General features: G+C 42.9%; 1 protein-coding gene across 1 annotated transcript in view; it reads left to right on the top strand.

Moving 5' to 3' along the window:
- Positions 1-21144, top strand: part of OBSCN (obscurin, cytoskeletal calmodulin and titin-interacting RhoGEF) — a 498370-nt gene that overhangs the window by 302448 nt on the left and 174778 nt on the right. Inside the window, exons 74-81 of the mRNA XM_085876584.1 lie at positions 2178-2337; positions 4080-4193; positions 4277-4441; positions 4616-4774; positions 4896-5073; positions 10128-10241; positions 11470-11637; positions 20173-20275. Of these exons, the coding sequence (XP_085732710.1) occupies positions 2178-2337; positions 4080-4193; positions 4277-4441; positions 4616-4774; positions 4896-5073; positions 10128-10241; positions 11470-11637; positions 20173-20275 (1161 nt within the window). The remainder of the gene's footprint in view (positions 1-2177; positions 2338-4079; positions 4194-4276; positions 4442-4615; positions 4775-4895; positions 5074-10127; positions 10242-11469; positions 11638-20172; positions 20276-21144) is intronic.

Below are 21144 nucleotides of genomic sequence, written 5' to 3'. Positions count from 1 at the left end.
CAATAGCTGAGAATATCGACCCTGGACCCATCCATCCATCGAGACTATACTCTATGCAGAGCGTTGGTGCTGCCTAAGCAGTCTCCTTGGATATTGGACATAATCCTGGACGGGTCGCCACTCCGACACAAGATACCAGCAAGCTGGTACTCATTTTACTGACCTCGGAAGGATGACAGGCAGAGTCAACCCCACCTGGTATTAATTCAACAGGTGAGCGGGATTTGAACTCAGGATCCTGGGATCCCAAGCCCACCACCCAAACCATTAAGCCAACACCAGGCAGACCCCAGACCCCGGTGGAGCAATGTCTGATTTAACAGAATCACATGAAGAGATGGACATGACTGTGTTGTCACAGCCAATGGCAGATCAGCCCCAAATCCCTCCAGACCTCGTTCTCCCATTTCGAAATGAAACTTATCGACAAGGGAATGTTGTAATCATTGATCACTTTCCCAATCTGGCTCTCTTGACATTCAGACTGCAAAGGACGTCCTTAAAAACTCTAACGAACCAAACCTAACAAAGTCACAGTTTCATCGACTCACGAAAATTATAACAAAGGCAAAGGCTGAGTCTTCTCAGCATCAAACAAAAACTACTACCAAATGATGAAAACGCTCACTTTTGCAACACTTAACATCAACGGTGGTGGTGCGAACCACATCCGCCAGACCCAAGTCAATAATTTATTTCAACAGAAGCAAATTGATGTGATCCTCTTGCAGGAAACTCCTATCACTGATGAGGTTGAACATGACTGGTGCAGCATTTTTAAAGGTAAATGTTTCTTTCGTAACATGTCTTCCCTACCTGCTGGAGTTGGTTTTTTGTTAAAACCAGGACTCGCAGCTGAATCTTTCCTCTTTCAGGAGGTGATAAAGGGCCGTTTTGTTTCCCTGGAACTGGTGATTAATAACCTAAAGTTTGGAATCACATCCCGAAGTCCATGGCGATTTCTTCCGTTTTCTTTCCGTCACCGGTTTCCTTGATGTACGGCGCTTTATGCTTCCAAATGACCAACAGTATACATGTTGTCGATGCTCCAATGGTCATGTGTCCTTAGCGAGGCGCCACCGCTGGTACATCACTCCATGCTTAAAGAATGTTGTAGCCTCCTCAAATATTTTCTCCTCCATCTTCTCTGACCACCACATGGTCACTGTGGGTCTATCCTGTCCCCAATTCCATCGGAGAAGTGCTTATTGGAAATTTAACGCTGGTCTTCTGGATGATGCCACTTTTATAGAAGCTTTTCACAATCTCTGGATGGCGTTGGCAGAAACAAAGCTGTATTTACAATCGAGTAATGTTTGGTGGGACAATCTGAAAACCCATATATATATATATATATATATATATATATATATATATATATATATATATATATATATATATATATATATATATATATATATATATATATATATATATATATATATATATATATATATATATACGGCTGTTTTGTCAACAATTCAATTCGTTCAGGACTCGTACAAGTCAAATCACATTGGCCAGGTTAGAAACCCGAATTCTAAAAACTGGACAACAAACTGGCGGAACAAGAGAATGATGCAAGTTATAAATTACTCCTTGAAAGAAGGACTCTGCTTCGAGAGATATTGCAAGAAAAAGACTGCTGGATCATTAGTTAGGCTTGGAATACAAAATCTAAAAGTATCGGATTGCTCGAGGAAATCGTTTTTCCACCTCGAAGCTGAAACCGAGCCATCTCGGCTTATTTTATCAGTAATGGACCCCAGTGAGAATGTAATTAAAAATTCTGACGAAGTAAAAAAATACCATTAGAAAGTTATATTCAGAACTATTTAAAAAAAAAAAAAGATGTTTATGAGGATAAGATGAACCTCTTTACCTCCCATCTCCCATCCCGGACTGAGACTCAGCGTATGGAGCTGGAGGTGCCGTTAAACCTCGCAGAACTAGAACGATCCATGGATGAAATGGACTCTGCAAAGGCACCCGGAATTGCTGGCACACCTGCTGAATTATATTTGGAAATTTGGGACCTCATGGGTCCGGAACTCCAGGAATCCAGGAATCTTTTCGATCTGGTGTAATGCCATTAAGAGAGCAGTGGTGAGTCTCTCTCTCTCTCTTTCTCACTCATGTTGAGCTTATGATTTGATTGTGCTTTGTATGCGGTACAGGGTTTTCCTGCCATGCCTGCGGCAATGTCAGAATGAGGCGGATTTGGCACGTTGTTTCCTCGAGAAGAAAGAGTACTTTCGCCTCCACCTGCTTTACCTGCAAGGGAAACCTCGTGCCGATGTCGTCATGATGAGTGGTGCCACACGTGCTGCATTTGAAGTAGGAATGTGTATATGCTGTTAAATAATTACGTTTATGCTTTTTGATAAATTATTTAAATGTTCTTGAATCAAGATATATCATCATCATCATCATCATCATCATCATCATCATCATCATCATCATCATCATCATCATGCACCGTGCCCGATGCAGAGCGTTGGTCCTGCCGAAGCAGTTACTCGACGAGAATCTTGGTCGGGTCGCCACTCCGACTCAGGAAGTTAGGACAGTAATTTGCTCTTGATGAAGTACACGGTGGGATCTTTAACGTCCACCAACTAATGCAGGCAGATTGGGACGCCCAGCTTAACGTCCATCTGAGGGACGGCACACACATTGATTAATCACCCAACTTGCAGAACACAAGGATGAGAGTTTATAGCTGGGTCGGAATTCAAACCCAGACGAGACAGCTTCGAGACGAGGATGCGTACCTCAAGGCGATCCTGTCACCAAGGCATGTGTTAAACATCAGCCTTTTCAAGTAAACTATAAATGCTTTAAGATTTTACTTGTTTGTTCACAATTAATACTTTCTGCAGAACTATAAAAGTACTGATTTTTTTTTTTTATCTTAAAACGATTTTGCAAAAGCATTTTCACTGCAACGTAAAAAAATAAACTTTCATTAATAATTATCTAAGGGTGAATAATCTGTTAGAATGGAGCATTTAGTGGATGGTTCGTGGGGTTGGGCATGTGAACGGTTCGACTCTTCCGGTAGCGACACTGGAATAAGTCCATAAAAGGGCAATGACCTTTTTCTTTTAGATGTCGTCTTTACACTGGTAACCGTTTGGAGAAACTTCTCATGAGATGTGATGAGATCCGCATCACATATATGTCCTCTCATGAGAAATCAAAGAAGATTTCTGAAAATAAAGCCATCAAGAAGCGACGCCCACAACATTGGGGGTAATATGTTGATGTCCAAACAGCGAAGTGAGAACCAGAAAAGGGGAAGTTGAGGAGGATAGGAAAGAGAAGAGAGTCAAATAATCATATATCATACCCTAAAGCATATTTGGCATCATGAACAGTCAACTATGAGTTGGGATTGCAAGTAGCATGACTTCTGGGGAGGTATGACTACATCTCTAATGTCGTGTACCCCTGTAGGACATGGCATTAACTTGTAATTTGGTCAGAGTCTCGGCGGCAACATGCCGACTCCATGTGTAATGACATTGTGGTATCTTTCATTTCTACCAACTAATGCTAACAGATTTGTTCCAGTTTAAAGTCCATCTGAGGGGCAGCAAGCTTTGTTATACAACGTCCTTTGAGCAAAGTACCAATGTGACAGTTATAGCTCTGCCGCTGATCAAATCCAGACTGGACCGTTGAAGGAGTTGAGGAATAAGATAATGGAACAGAGTGCACGGTAAGTTCTTGATTGAGAACTGGTGTGGTTCTTACTCAATGACACACTAACAAATGACATTTTCAGCAGTCACAGCAACAATGTATGAAGAATGGAATTGGTATGTCTGACCCAAACCCAAACCCAAATTAATGTCTAAACATTAACTATCGAAGCACTTGTATCCACACCTGAAACCCAGAGAATGGGAACCTGGAAATCTTCCCGTCGAGCTTAATCAAGTTATATTATCTGCAGATTAGTCATATGTTCTCCTTTTGCAACATTCAGGTAGTCAAAACAAACCGCTTCTATCCAACATGCTGGTCATCCTGAACTTTCCCACGAGTCACTCGTCTGATGCTTTTTTTTGCAGAAATTTGCTGAATCACTACCTCAGGGCAGCACTCCTGGACAAAGACCATTACCTTTGCAGGAATACCTGGAGTTGCCCCTTGAGCACCTTGGAGATTATCAAGCTACGCTTAGAGTGAGGCACCTGTTTCTGTGTTTGTAGTTTATTGGGGGATGGGAGGTAGGATTTGATCCAATGTCTGCTCTTCCCGATGGCAGGAACTCATCCGATGCTGCGTGATACGCGGAGAGAATTGCAGGTGCTTGGAGCAAGCTTTTGGTCTCGTATCAGGTCTTCCGCGTCGTGCTGAGGACCAACTACATCTTGCAATGGTGGAAATTGTCCCAGGCCAACTTGCCGAACTTGGAGAACTGATTCGTCAGGTATATGAGCCACTTTTAGAGACACCTAATTACTGTATGGGCCAAATTAGTACGAGTGAGACTTGAGTGGAGAAACCAGAAGTTGTATGAAGCCAAAAGAAGAAAGTGCAGGGTCCGGGTTAGGACGACTCTGCTTTTTTTTTTACCCACTCTTACGATATTCTATCTCCACAGGATCCATTTGTTGTCTGGGAAGGTCAACCAAGTCCTCGGGCATCCTGGCGGGGACACCATAGACACATCTTCCTCTTCCGCCATTTTTTGCTTGTCTGTAAACCCCGGCGGGGCAGTCGTCCAGATTCCCTAGCCTACGTCTGCCGCACTCGTGTACCCGTAAGCCTTTGCAAATCTTGATAGCATGACAGATACGTGCTTTACTATGTTAGTCATAATAAAAATCACTCTCAAGATCGGCATTAATGTCTTCATATCTGTCATGTGTATACCTTGTTAGCTGGCCAGTGTTGAGGTGGGTGAGGCAAGTGATGGAGACGAGCGAACTTTGGAGCTTTGGCCTGAGCCAGGAAGTGGCTTGGAAAAGTTGACACTGCAGGCCCGCAGTGCTTATCTTCAGCAAGCCTGGCTGAAAGAGCTGCAGGATCTACAAGAGGCAAACCGCATTGCTGGACCAAGTATGAGCTCTTCTCATATAATGTTTTACTTTTGGGGAAGAAAACAGTTTTACGGTTCTCCAAGGATCAGGAATGTACACAGTGTACATTGTTGGATGTTTAATTGTGTTATTTATGACAATCCTCCATAACACATCTTGGAATGGCTCACTCAACATTCAAATTTGAGCAGTTTCCTCATAATGCTGATTGAACCTGAAGATCATCATTATATCTTGAGTACCTGAAGTTCCTGTGCTGGTGAGCCGCTGTAAACCCTGCCGCTTCATCTCTGCGACATCGCATGTGATGTGGCATTGTCCACACAGTCCTTGAAACTCCTCAAAAGGCCTGGAAAAATGAAGAAGCATTTTCCATTCCTGGAAAGTCCTGGAAAACTTGTCCAAGTCCTTGAAACTCCTGGAAAAATCAAGAAAATTGCACAAATAGAAATAATCTGCCACGCTTCTATTTGGAATTGTTAATTATTTCCTGACAAACCTCAATCTAATTTACCATTTTCATCGATGTAGGAACATCTGTAATCCAGATCTGTAAAAATAGCTGCTTTCCCAGTTCAGTGACGGACTATGCATATCCTGTTAAACTTTCAAGTTAATAAGATGTCAACTGATGATTTTTCAGTTGAAAATTGATGATTTTAGAGGTTTGATCTTGAGTTGACCTTTGACCTTTTTGATCTCAAAAACAGTTCCCCAATTCAGTAATGCACTATGAAATTGCTGTTTAATTTTCAAGTCAATCGGATGAAAAATGATGATTTTTTTTTAGAAATCTGACCTGAAGATGACCTCTGACCTCAAAATCAAAAGGCTTCTAAGTTGAGACGACCTCCACAACTTTGTGAAGTTTCGTGCAGATCGGTTTGGAATTGTGACCTGTCGGCGATTGACATACATTCAGACAGAGACAGACAGACAGAATAACAAAATCGACTGACCAAAATACTCGAAAAATCTTCGATTTTGCAAGCAACAAACAAAACAAACGGAGGAAAAACTGAGTACTCCTTTCCTTCGGCACCTGGCGATGATGTCACGCATCACCTGGATATGGCGTTGGGAAAGCAGCGGTATACGATAACGCGGACGGTGCATTGACGCAGAATGCTGGCGTGATTGCTCGATGCCTCGAAAAAAAACAACAACTGTGTGTATGCAATGAAGCCAAAACGTTACCAATGCTTCTGCGTATGAATAATACATCGTGTTTGCATAACTTGGATCGATTCCAATTCCACTGGGCCATCAAGGAACTACCCTATAGGCCGTAAGGCTTGAAGCCTGGGGCCCACACAAACTGGGTTCCTCAATGCCTGTGATGCCGATGGGCTCCAACCTTCCGACGTATGATGATGTATTTAATCATCACTTTTGGTGTTGCTCACACTGAAGAGAAAAGTTACAGGAAACTCATGGTGAAGGTGAATAGAACTCTTCTGTTTGGAGCAATTTTACCTCGTGTCCTGCTGAACAGCTTCGAATATCAGCTTTTATTAAGCATATACTATAATCTTGCCAGGATCCAATTATATTGCACCAAGCCTCCTCACACAGCCAATCCGCATAACAGCTAACAGATGAAAGGACAGCCATCCTTGTCATATATATATATATATATATATATATATATATATATATATATATATATATATATATATATATATATATATATATATATATATATATATATCACACACGTGAAGCGTACTCGGGTAGATGATGTTTAGGAGGGGGGAGAGGGGGGAGAGGGTGAGGATGGGGTAATGGGACTTTTGTGACCACCCTGTAGGGTACAGTACATCTCTCTAAGTGCAAAGTTTATTATGCAAGCTCATGGTTTCAGTTCTCATGGTCATGGTCACTCGACAGTTACAATTCCACTGGGTTTCCACAAATCTCACGGGAATGTGATTTGGACAGGGGACCGTGACAGGCCATTTTAAAATCGCTCTGTCGTACCTAAGCCTCTGTAGCTATGTGAAAGGTAATATTTGAATGATCCTTGACCCCATTCCTTCGTGGATCCATGGAAGTGGTTTAGGCCCCCAGAAAAAAAATATACCGGGCAACGCCGGGTACCCCTGTTAGTCACTGATAATCCGACGGACACTTATTTACCCCCCACCAACCCCATCCCCAATTACGCGTCATGCTATGGTGCTGGTTGTATTTTTATTTTCGATCGATATAGTGGTTGTCGTTTTTCATCTCCTGAATATGTCTCCCAAATAATGAATGTTTAGTGATGAAACATTTGGTGGTTAAAACTGGATACACAACAAAAACAGCACTCAGACTGCTGTATGAAACAGTTTATGGATTATTTGGGAAGTAAAACTTTGTGTACGTATAATTATTTCTGCATACCTGGTTTTGAAATTTGGGTGCACACTGTGCATGTAACAGATATATTGTTACGGAAATGGCCCTTAGTAGGCTATTAAATTTAGGATTAGCCCAGATACCCCATTAAATGCATGTTTAGCCAGGCTGTTCGGTAAAATGGACGTTACATGTGTGTCGGGAGGTGTCACAGGCTGTTATTTGTTTATGCAGTGGTGGTGGTTTGAGGGCCTCTTCTTCCTTCCTTCCTCTCTCCGGACAATAGTCCCACCCAGTGCTGAGAGGGGGAGTGGCCAAAAAGAGGAAGTAAAACTAAGGGGAGGAGTTTGTCAGCTTCGTAAAGGGGCGTGCCCCGAAAAGAAAAGGTGGAAAAAAAACTGAGAGGTCGGGGTTGAGGAGTCGGGCTTCGAGGCGAGCATGCACCGGGAGGGCAAGAGGGAAATGACGGGTGTCAAGGCGCGATCTGCTGGATGAGCAGTCGGGCTTCAAGGCGAGCGTGCGCCGAGAAGGCAAGAGAGAAATGACGGGTGTCGAGGTGCGATCTGATGGATGAGCAGTCGGTTTTTGGAGGTGAGAAGAAAAGGAAAGCGAGTGGTGATTCTGCCAGGAGAGAAAACTAAACCTGAGGTTTAGGCAGCAATCTGCTTCGAGAGGACCTGGCTGCTGTGTGAGTCTGGAGTCGGCTTCGAGAGGAGGTGATCGACAGGTTCAACCTGCATCTAACGACGGAGCCTCTGACTGTCGCTACTCACCTCATGGCTCGACGACGTCTTGGAATCCCGTTGACCTGGCCTGCCGGAGCCCGGCGCCTCGATTTGGCCACCGAACGGTCTAGTGCAGTCGACCTCGCGGGGTCTGAACACGTCGAAGCTGCGTGCGCGGGCGCTGCTGGGAGCAAGAGTACGACGCCTCCATTTTGCCACGCAGTGTGTTCGAGCTTGGGGCTCGAATCCATGGACATTGGCTTGTTACGAGCGACATTCGTGCTTTTGACACTTTCGTCTCGTCCATGAAACATCATCAAGTACTCTGTATTGTCTGCATGCTGTCTATGTCTTGTCTGCATGTCGTTGAAGGCTTATCTCGGTAGGGACTCCCTCAAAACCCGTAATCCGTAGTTCCCTAGTTAAGAACGGATTATTGTGATAATAACATTGTCGCGAATATTTTGCTTGTGTTGCGTTCTCCGCTGTTCCCCAATAAATCTGGCTGATCCGTATGAAGTTGCTGCTTTGGATTAATTCGTGTCGCGTCGAGGAACGATCCGTTTGATTGGTATATAAAACCAAAATGGTTACAGACTATCAGAAAACGCTCGGCATCTGACAAAACCAGTCTGTAACCGGGGTCTATTTCCCCAACTGGTAAGGTCCAGGGGTACGTTGGTATCGCGATTGAAGACGCGTGACCCGAGGCCTGTGCCGAGCCGGCCGGCATTATAAACCTCGGAGACGGCGGTGGTGAGGATGGCGCCAAGGGTCGGGTGAGAATCCCGCCACCGCTGAATCCTTAACAATATATATATATATATATATATATATATATATATATATATATATATATATATATATATATATATATATATATATTTGGACTCCTGACTTTGCATGCTCACTGCCGTTTGTAAAGGGAAAGGAAGATCCTTTGAAGAATGTCAAAGCTTTGCGGTTTTAATTCCTCATGACTGAGTCGTGTCGACCACCGGGATTGGCTCGTGAAGAACTCCGTTCACAAGGCCAGATGCAGGATCCGTGAGAAGACGTTCAGTATCGGGGATATGGGGGAAAAGCACACTTCTGGGTCACGCGAGAAGTGATAAGTACGAAAGCATGGCGTCGCTCGTGATTGCAAGAGTCTAAACTCGTAGTTAATTACAGAATTTTCCCCCCAGTACAGGTATTTATACCTCGTGTATTTCGTTTATATTTGTTGTCTGTGTCTTCCCGGATCTCATCCAAACATCCCTCAACATTGATTTATTCATTCATCAAATGCTGGAGCTTGGACTATTTAATTTTGGGGGAAATTCATTCACAAATGACAATGGAAAATCCAATGTCACTTGTACATAAAACGTGTGTTAAAAGTCCTGGAAAACTCCTGGAAATTTGGTCTTCATGGCTGTGCGAACCACAGAATCATGAGCTCTTCGATGCCAATGATTCTCAGTTGTGTTTTTAGCTAAAGTAGACTTGATATTTTCACTGCAAATGTTGAAGGATTTCTGTTGCTACAGGAAGAAGGTGAGCAAATTCCAATAGGAATTTGATCCAGACCAGATGGCTCAAAGCTAAGTATTCTACCTCTGAGCTTTTGGAAAAGATGTGTTCTTAAGGTGGAGAAAAGAAAATTGTATAATGCATTTGTACGTTATGTTCTTTCCTGGCCGAACCGTAGTACACAGAGGTCCCAAATTTTGGGTATAGGTACTTTTGAATGTGGGCAAGGTTTTAAGCTGTTGTGGATCAGATGTCCACTGCTGGTGAATATCAAAAACAAAAATGTTGGGAAGTGAGAATTTGTGTCGAGACCAATGAATCTGCATTGTCAGGGAAATGACGAACTGGGGTGGGGGGATTGGATTTGGGAGGTTGTTTGTGATGATTGCGATAAGCATGATATGTATCATATATCTATATATATATATATATATATATATATATATATATATATATATATATATATATATATATGTGTCTTGTCCTGTAGGACCACCAGTTTTCTGGGAGGAGGTGGTTGGATGTGTGGCACGGGTTGGGGATACTGTAAAACTGCAGTGTCGAGTGTCAGGCACTCCTCGCCCCATCATCACGTGGTACAAAGGTAAGAAAATCAATGGAACCGAGAAGAAGGTGCAGGTTCTACTGTTTGCAACACTTGTCAGACAAACCTTTCAGATTTTCTGTTCAATTTTATTACTGACTGTTCGATGTACCAACAAACTTTTCTGGAATATCCTTGTCTGACAGAAGCCCTAATTGTGCCCCCTTGTCCTGACATCTTTACAATTGCAAACGACTTGTACAATTGTTGAACCTACACCTGGAACTATTATATAATTGCTCCATATTGATGCCTTGACAATATGTCTCTCTGTACGTTTTGTAATAAAGTAAGTAGAATTAGACATAATGCATTACATGCGATTTTAATGAATCACTTCGATGAAACAAACACAAATTTGACTTTGGTGCTGCAATCACCTGATTAGGTCAAAGAGAAACTCGGCCAGTTGCTGCCAGAACCCTCAAACCTGGATAATTGAAATTGTTGGAGAAAATGGTAGAAAAAGGATGCGCGCCAAGCTGCTGAATTTGTCATAAACATGATAAATATTTTTTTCTGTTATCCAACGAGTTGGGCTGGCAGGATGGCTGAGAGGTACACACAGTCGTCTCTCATGTGTTTGAATCCCGAACCAGCTACAAGCGATCATCTCGGTGCTTCACAGGTGGGGTGATTCAATGCGGGTGTCGTTCTTCGGATGAATGTTAAATGGACGCCGCCCCGTCTGCTGTAATTTGCTGATGGACGTTAAAGATCACACGGTGTCCTTCATGAAGAGTTTGTGAGTTATCGCCGGCACCATGAACAAATTCCCAAATTCCTGCCCCAGCCCCACTGTGAAGTTAATGGCAAAAAAAAATGGTGTAAGGCTGTAAGCGTTGCCGTGAGACTGGTTTTGCTCACTGAGTGTACCTTCATGCAGGTTCCCAGAATTAGTTCTGCACAAAGATTTAAAACCGTTTTATTTTCATGTGGGGTTTCTGTTTATTGATACAAATTAGCTTTTTATTTAGCTTCCCACGTCCATCATCATTGCCTGCTGTGTTCTTGTTGCTTGCTTCTTCACATGTTCTCTTTGTACCTGTTCTCACTTTCCCAATGTGAATATGTTACCTTTCCTTCCTTTATCACAATACTCAATTTGTCTATTTAAATTCAGTGTACTAATTCTTGCTCTTCCATGAGCCTCGACTATGTATGTATACAATATTATTATTTTTATTATTACACTCCTTTTGCCTCTCCTGTATCTGATGGTGCGCAGATGGAGAACTGATTCAAGCTGATGTGCAGCGCTCAATTACTCAGGACGAGGAAGGCCGTTGCACACTCCTGGTGGATCATGCTGCACCGCGTCATGCCGGACGCTACCGCTGCCTTGCCTCCAATGCGGCAGGAAGCACGCACTGTGAGGCCAGCTTGCACATACTGGGTAATGCGGCCCACAAAGGGAACAAGAGCACTTTAATGGCCATGACACTCACCTTCGGTAAACAATACCAAAGAAGCATCAGGATGATCACGAAACAATTGGATTACGAAGCAACACAATGATTGGACTTTTGAAAAAAACACAACTTTTTGCAAAGGGTATGTTAGGATCATAAACAAAGCAATACTTCAGGTTAATTACAAAGAAGCTAATACCTTGCCGAGAAGCAAAGCCAAGGATGACAGTTTGTTGTGGAGTGAGGAATAGACGATGTGGGTTTATATGGGTCAAAGGGGAGTGCACTACCTCAAAGCTATCCTGCCAATCCCTGTCAATCAGTTGCATATGTGACTAACTACAAGTGTGACTTATTAGAGATTGGTGCATGCAGGTAAAATAGGTATCAAACTAAAATGCGCGATTTGGTGTCTGTCTGTCTTTGTGTATTTTTGACCGCGATACATTCGGTCGTTACTTATCCAGTCTCAACCAAACTTGACAAGAGGACTCTGGGTCACACGATGAAGGTAGTAGCGACTTCATTTCCGCCCCACCTGCCCCCTCCCCCCAACCACCCAAGGAGGCTTTCTGCCTTGGGAGAAATCGATGTTAAGGTGTATATCCGTATTAAGATATAGCCAATCGTGTTTTTCCAAGGCCGCTTCTAATCACAAAAGCAATAACAATGCCAAATGATAATTGCATAATATTGTTGTTACAAAACAATATTAATACACTACTCATAACATTTCCTCTCTCAAAGAGGTTTTCCTTATTGGAAGAACGCCGTGTTAATGTGTATAAATAGTTTACGTAGGTGTTTCATGGGGCACCCCTACCAAAAGTAAAAAAAAATAGGACCACTGTAACTGTAGCTTATCTGGGCCCTGGCCTAATGCTATAACCCAAATTTGGTAGCATTCTGACTGGTGGGTCTGGAGAAGATTGTTGAAGGAATTTACGCGATTTCCCCAAAAATTAACTGTCGGCCATTTTGACACACTTCTGCTCACGTGATCAGAATGACCGGCAATTTAAAATCCCTTCCCTGGCCTAATGTTGTAACCCAAATTTGGTAGCATTCTGACTGGTGGGTTTGGAGAAGATTGTTGAAGGAATTTACGTGATTTCCCCAAAAATTAACTGTCGGCCATTTTCACACACTTCCGGTCACGTGATTAGAATGACCGGCAATTTAAAATCCCTTCCCTGGCTTAATGTTGTAACCCAAATTTGTTGGCATTCTGACAGGTGGGTTTGGAGACGAAGATTTTGGAAGGAATTTGCGCGTCCGCCATTTTGACACATTTCTTGTCATGTGATCAGCGTGGCCTCCACAATTGAACATTAAGACTGCGTCCTAATGTTATGACCCAAATTTGGTCAGATTCTGACTGGTGGGTCTGGAGAAAAAAATATTTGAAGGAATTTATGCGATTTTTCACAAAAATTGACTATGTCGGCCATTTTGACACACTTCCGGTCATGCGATCAGCATGGCCTCACCAATTTAATATCAGGACCCTATCTTAATGTTGTCCCCCAAATTTGGTAGCATTCTGACTGGTGGGTCTGGAGAAGATTGTTGAAGGAATTTTCGCGATTTCCCCAAAAATTAACTGTCGGCCATTTTAACACACTTCCGCTCACGTGATCAGAATGACCGGCAATTTAAAATCCCTTCCCTGGCCAAATGTTGTAACCCAAATTTGGTCGCATTCTGACTGGTGGGTCTGAGGATTTTTGAAGAAATTTACTAAGTCGGCCATTTTGACCTTCTGAACATCATGTGACCAGAACACGCTTTGCAATTCTTGTTACCAGTCAGGTGAGGAAGGTGGCTGCAAAATCTCAGGCAGATCTGCCCAGAAGTTTGGCCGGAGAAGTCAAAAAAGGAGACGGATGGGCGGACGGTGTGTGATGACAATCCCTTATCTGGAAAGTAAATTCTTGATGAGCTAAAATATTACAAACCACAAACACGTATAATATGACTACTTTTTTAAAAAAAATGCCTAATGCTATTTGATACGAAACTGAAAGGGAGGAAACCCAACGGTCTTGAGACCCGAGCCAAGATTTACCGTAATCTATATACTCCAAAGATGATAATAACATGACCCTTCATGCCGCTTCCACAGGGAGTGGGTGTACTGGTGTGTTGAAATTGTAATTTTTGAAACCGACATGAATTCGCTCGTCTATTGTTTTCCGTCGAGTCTCATTTCCCCCAGAATGTCAGCAATCACATCATGTATGTTTTGAGACTTCTTCGAGTCACACATGTGAGCAACAAAAGTATCACAAGAATCTGAATGATGCAATGTCTTATGAGGGATGCTGGCCCACACAATGAACAAACTGAAATTATTCCTTGAATAACGTAATCACACGCTAAGTTGTTCCAGTGAAGATGGAATATGTACTCGCACCTTTTCATGGCTTTCAACGTTGCTGCGCACCCACCTGCGATGGAATATCCTGCGTACGATAGTCCATTACCTCCGCCACCGAGGGTGAATGGAGGTTGTGTATTCACCCCTGTTTGACTGTCTGTGAGTAGGATGTCTCAAGAAGTTAAGGATATATTCAGATGAAACATCGTGGACATTGTGGGTGTGTGACAAGAATTCATCGATTCGATTTTGGCGAAGATCCGGATCGTGGAATTTTTTTAGGTGAATCTTCACCATTGACGGATGGGGCCAAGAACGATATGTAGCACGATATCTCAACAAGATGTGTACAGATTCAGATGAATCAGCAAGACCAGAAAACGGTCACCGTTCCGGAGGTCAATTTGCAGAGCATTCGCTCACTTCCAGACAGTTCCAACCCAGCATGACAGGAAAGGGAGCACAAAGACAATCGGATATAATATGGGAAAAACTGATTTCTGAACAATCTTGTTTATAGATGTCAGGGACAGGCTTCTCCTATCTCTCACCCAACCAACAAAGCTTGAATACTTACCAACCCCCCCCCCCCCCCGCACTACAACCATCCACAATCAGACCAACTTTCAAAAGAGCTATATTGCTGTCCAGCCCAAGAGAGGGTCTTGAGTAATATCATCATACAACCCGAGCAAAAAAAATCCAAACACCTTCAACTCCTCACAAAAAACAAAGGCTCCACCTGGCCACAGCTGTCTGAAATCTGAGCCCATTTGTCTGAACCAGCACTTTATGACTTGACCGTGTTCATCTGAACGGTATTGGCCTTCCCAAAGGAAAAGAAAATGCGACTTCAGCAACTGAAGAGAGGTGTCGTTCAAGGACATCCATGTATGACAGGCGCTTTAATCAGCAACCTGCTTCACCTGGTAACCTTAAACTATGAATATCCCCATGTTCTTGACTCCACTGGTACCAGTGATTCATGCTGACAGCAAATAGAAGGGGTGACAAAGAACATCCCTGCTGTATGACATTCTCTACCAAGAATATATCAGGCACATAACCATTAAAAAGGCAATGGAACAACCCCCTGCATAGAAAGCCTTGAAAGTCCTGACCAGACCCCTAGGGACCCCCAAACATCTTGATGGCTGCCCTCAGTCAGTGCTCGTGGTTCAGCGATCAAAATCTTTGGCCATTTATAGCTTCAAGAGAGCCAAGGGCCCTGTGGATAGGCAAAGGTCGATGCTCTCTCACTCGAATCGCATGATCAACCATCTAACTGCCCTTGAGACCACACACTTGTGAGGCTCAGGTCCTCTCTTGCATCACCATTGACAATCTGGGAAGCAGTGCTTTCACCAACAACTTGTAATCCACAGTGAACAACATGATTGGATACCAGTTATGCATATTCGAAAGATTCTCTCCTTTGTCAACAACACCCTCGTACATCTCAACACGTGGATGATGACAAAACGCCATTCGTGACGATTTAATTATTCATATCCGGTCCCGGATCCACTTACACAAGAGCACAACATCATCGACGTGAGTGATCTCAGGGTCTCTCTTGGGAGATTGATCGGCTGTCTCCGTGTCACAGGCCTGTTCGAGCAGAACTGACCAGGACAACTCAACAACTCGTGTCCATTTTGTGCACATACTGTAAACTAACGCAATTGATCCCTCCACGAAAGGGTCCCTCCACAACTCTAAAGGCTCTCCGTTAACATATAATCAGTCCTCTCTACAGGCTGCACCACACAACAGGTCTGATGATGGATATGGAGCTGCACACAACACATCTGGAAACCACCGCTGGTAAAACCTCATCCAGCCGGAGTGCACTAGTTGATCGATAAAGATCGAGTATTATCAAGTTTGTAACCTTTCCATGTTTTATTTCTAGATTAACAAAGGTACCCAGCATTGCGCCTGCCGACCACACCTTCCCCTCCCTCTCGACTCCGACCCCCAACCCTGTCCTCCTCCCACCTCCACCCTTCACTCCCTCCTCTCTCAAAGGGGAGGTGTATGTGTGCATAATCATTTCCAAAAAAAAGTAGTAAAAAAAAATTGAAATTTTGGCCAATTTCCCCAGCAGCCTCGTGACTAATTAATTATTATAGATGGCAGACTACCCACCCTGTGCGTGGGTCTAGTTTTCACATTACTTGCCGAAAAATGTATCGTCTGTGTTCTGTAAGAAGAGTGTAGAGGTGTTGTGTGGTGTGTGCTGAAATGGTTCTGGATGATCCAAAGGGTACGTTAAAATTGCAGTTAGTGTCTCAAGAGTCAAGAAACTCCCAAACGTGTGAAAAGGGTCTACACAGGTCCAAGTGGTGCAAAGCACTAAATGGTCAAGAGTCAAAGCTGTCTAATGTCTCAAGGGTGTAAGGGGTCTTAAGGGTCTTCTATGTCTTTGAGGTCTTGGGAGTCAAAAGGGTCTTAAAGGGTCTTGGTGGTCTTAAAGCATCTTTTGGGTCTTAAGGGTCTTTGAGGTCCAAAGGGTCTTATTGGTCTTAAGGTTATTTGGGAGTCTTCATAGTCTTTGGGGTCCTAAGAGTCTTTGAGGGTCCTTAAGGGCCTAAAGGGTTTTAGAGGTCATAAGGATTTTTGGGATCTAAAGGGTCTCTGAGGTCTAAAAGGGTCTTAGGGATTTTAGGAGTTTTTGGGGTCTTAAAAGTCTTTGGCGTCTTAAAGGGTCTTAGGGTTATTGAAGGTCTTAGGAGTTTTGGAGGTCTAAAGGGTCTTTGGGTCTGAGGGGTCTTCAGGGTCTTAAATAATTTTAGAGTTCTTCTGGGTCTTCAGCATATTCAAGGTCTTAAAGAGTCATCGAGGTCATAAAGGGTCTGATGGGTCTTTGGGGTCTTATGGGTCTTCAGGGTCCTGGGGTGTGTTAGGGGTCTTTTGGGTCTTAAATGTCTCAGGGATCTTTGGAGTCTTAAGGGTCTTTGTGGTCTAAAGCATCTTCAGGGTCTTTTTGTTTTTTGTACACACCATCGAGGCTCGTATGAGAGCTAACACAGACAAATGCACAACAACAGGAGCAGGAGACAAGTGGGGCGGGAGAGGGAAGGAAAAATACAGTGGGGAATACAGACATGAGGAGATTTGTGAAAGGGAGAGGGATGGGGTGGGTACACAGGGTAAACAAAATGGACACTACAGGGACTTTCAGGAAGGAAAGCAGTGAATTTGAAGGAGGTGGGTTTGGGGTGGATTAACGGGGTAGAAAAGATCGAGGATTTGGATGGGGGAAGATATGAGGTGGTGGTGAACAACTGTTTTGAAGACCTGGAGGGAAGAATGGGATTGAAGAGAGTGTGGGAGTTTGTTCAAAAGGTGGTAAAAAGAAGGAATGAAAGAGTGAAGGTGAGCAGTGATTCGTGATTTTGGTAGTTTCACTAGAAGGGGGTTGCTGGAGGACCTTGAACACCCTGTGGAAATATGGGGGGGGGAGGTGGAGGGGGACATATCGCAGACAGAGCAGGGGGGGCGAGGCCAGAGAGGGGGGACGGTAGAAGACAGAAGGTCTTATTGTCTTCAGGATCTTTAACGACTGAGGTGTTGGATGCAAATACCCTAAGGACAATCCCCAAGTCGGATTTGGTCTGTGTGCCAAATTTGGTGGTTGGTGGCCCAGTGGTCTTTTCAAAAAATGCGAACACACAGATAGACATACAGACCGATGACTAATTTTATTTATTTCATTTAGCAATTGCTAATTACTTATTCATGTCTCATGAATCACCAAAATACGAATTTGAAACAATGTCTTCAGCATCAAAATTAAACTTTGCAGTCGTGTATGAATAAACATTCATCATTTCAGAATTTACCAACCTCGGCATCATTGCAAATTGATATTCTACGCTTGATCAGCAACTACGAAACAAAGTTTACAAATAACTTTACAACTTGTAACATTTGCACAAATCTAGGCAATCCAGTTTTTCGGGTGCATTTTGTAAGGACTGGGCTTTTAAAAAATTTATCCAGCTTTCCCCAACAAGGCAGAGCTTGTTTCAAGAAAGTTTCACAAATAACAGCATTTATTACAAAAGCAACGAGAAAGATCAATCAGAGATTGCAGACCTTCACCAGGACTTGTTTTGTGTGGTGTTTGTGTACTGGTATGTTATGTAATTAATCAGAGACACAATTAGAACTACCACTTTATAACAGCTGGCAGTGATGACCGGGTACCAAGACATCCCGCTTTGATGCAACCCCGCTTTGATTGGACACCTGACCCTGACCCGTGACATTTTTCATTATTATTCAATGTAATTCAGAATGGGATTAAAATAAATTAAATTCATATCAAATGGAACACCACATACGTACAAGTCCTGCATTGGAGTAATCAGAAGGAACCCAAACAAGCAAAAACCAAAGATGAAGTCATCAGCAGGAACCTGGATAGGGTTCACATTTCAGCTGCTACTCCTCCACCCTCAAACCCATCCAGGCACAGCCAAGTAAGACTTATTCAAAAACAAAAAGTATATATATATCAAAAAAACAAAAAGAACCCAGATCAAAAAAAAAAATTCTGGCTGCCAAGCTGTGTCCAAGATGTGTCCGATCAAGTTTAAATTTAAAACATTTATTCCTCATCAGGACTATATCATCATTGTGAAGTTTCACATCGATTAATCAAGAGGTTCCAGAGAAAACATCATTTAATATTATTCTTCAATCCAATATGGCTGCCATACCATGTGACCTATCAATTACTCCTAAACAAACTTGTGAACCCAAGGCTTGGGGAACATTTTTGTGAAGTTTCCACTCGATCTATCCAGCCGTTCTGGAAAGGAAGATTTTTTATGTTTTTGGGTAAATCCAATATGGCTGCCAAATCATGTGACCAATGATGTAATCACATTTTTTTTCTGTGGACCATTTTATCCCGAGATCACCCTCAATTTTCATACTGATCAGATCAATCATATGCAATTTCTCAATAGCGTTCTACATATGCAATTATGACGTCATAACGAAGGCACCTTTGACATCATTAAAAAAAAAAATCAGTCTTATTCCCCATGAGGAGTACTTGCAGTTTGCAAAGATTCAAATTTTTCCTTGGTGCAGTTTCAGGGATACAGAGTGCCAAAGTTTTTTTCCAATATGGCTGCCACACCACGTGACCTATGACATCATAATTATGATTAGGACATTCTACATGAGTAGTTGCACTAATGGTGAAAATTTTGCCTCAATCCAGCAAGCGGTTGCGGAGAAAAACACGAAATATCTGTGTGGACAAACAAACAAACGGACAGACAGACAAACGGACCAGAACGCAATACCCTCTCCTCCGGCGAGGGTAATGAGAAGGGCACGTGAGAGCACATAATCTCGCCTTGCATGTTCATTCTTTACGAAACACCATTTTTAACTGAACACGTCAATATTATGGCTCATGTATCCATATCACCCATGCACCCTATAATGAATGATGAACGTCATAAATTTAATTTTTCATTCACATTGGGTCATAGATCAGAAATATGAAGTTTCAGATTTTTTTTGGATAACGATTTCAATTCAAGCAATTATGGCTGGAAGACCACTTCTCTGATGATGTCATCGTTATCAGCCGATATACCCCATGGGGAGTTGATGACATTTGCCAAGTTTCAGTTATTTTAGTTGAGCGGTTTTGGACAAAATGATGCCCAAAGTTTTTCCGTTAATCCAACATAACTGCCATGCCATGTGACCTACGATGTCAGAGTTGGCAATAAAATTTTCTCCATGGGGAGTCCCTCCTATGTTTAAGTTTTGCAGCGATCGGACAAGCAGTTGCAGAGAAAAATGTTTTTTAAAGCAAAAATATAAAGATGTGGACACACATACAGGCAGACAGGGGCATTGCAATCGTCTTCTATCCCATTCGGGGTGAGAGTAATAAATACCGTAAATGAATTTCGGAATGAGAGAATCCTCAAAAAAAGCACGTGGTTGTGTTCAGCAATATTTCAAAGTTTCAAAAACCGTTGGCATGGAGATCATCAGCATTTATAGGAATGTTTTCCTCATTTGTTCGTGTCCCATGAATGGGGTGCATTGATTGTGAGTTTTCTTTTCATATGTATATTTTTTTTGTTCCCACCCACAGTCCCACCACGGTTTCTGAGCCATGCAGGAACAGTTACACTCTCTGAGGGACAGAACATGCAGCTGTGTTTGGACATCAGCGGTCAGCCTTTCCCCACAGTCCGGTAAAACAACAGCAACACATTGTTATCTATATTCTTCTTCTTGTTCACACACCCTCCACACCCGACCAACCCTTCCTTTCTTTTCTGTACTCCTTGTTTGGTATCCTTAGATTCCAAATGAGATATTTAAAAATGTCTCCCCCTACTTCCTCCTTTCCCCCAAGTAGGTGCTTATCTTCACATCCCCTATCCGAGTCCAGTGGCCTTTTTAAACTTTCTTCAATGTTATCGTCCTTAGGCTAAGTCATTAAACTCGACCTGTCAATGTCTTATTAGTTTGCTACCAGTTTCACAGGAGATGACGAAAGTTTTGCTCTCCATCCGTCTGTCCCACCTGTGTTTTTTTTTTTTGTGTTGCATACATTGACGAGGCTCGTATGAGAGCGAGCACACAATGCACAACAAGGGGGGCAATAATACAAAAGGGGCGAGAGTGGGAGTGTGGGAGTTTATTCCAAAGGCGGGAAAAAAGAGAAATGAAAGTTCTGGGTTTGAGTCGTTTTTTTGTCACGTTTTAACTGTTGTTCCCCCCCCCCCCCCAATACCCTTTAAATTATTCGACTGAAACTTGGTACACGGCTTTATTATAATAAGTTACAGAACAAGTTCGAGTTTCAGGGAGTTTTGTCAATGTTTCATTGAGTTATGGCCTTCTTGGACTTGGAAAATATCACATCGGTAGGGGAACATGTGTTACCATGACCAAAGCAAGAGAAAGCACAAAAACTGATTTGCTCTCAAATACCTTCCTCATATTGCCTTCCGGAGACAAACACCGCCCAGACGCGACGGGAGCCAAGCTGGCCAGAGGTAAACACTGCCCAGACACGTCGGAGACAAACACAGTCCAGATGTAACCACCGTCTGGA

Source organism: Eptatretus burgeri, chromosome 4 (genome assembly GCF_056783735.1).
Source record: "Eptatretus burgeri isolate ZD-2024b chromosome 4, Ebu_testis_v1, whole genome shotgun sequence".
Classification (NCBI taxonomy): Eukaryota; Metazoa; Chordata; class Myxini; order Myxiniformes; family Myxinidae; genus Eptatretus; species Eptatretus burgeri.
The sequence above is the reverse complement of the archived record's forward strand: the minus strand, read 5'-3'. Positions and strand labels throughout refer to the sequence as shown.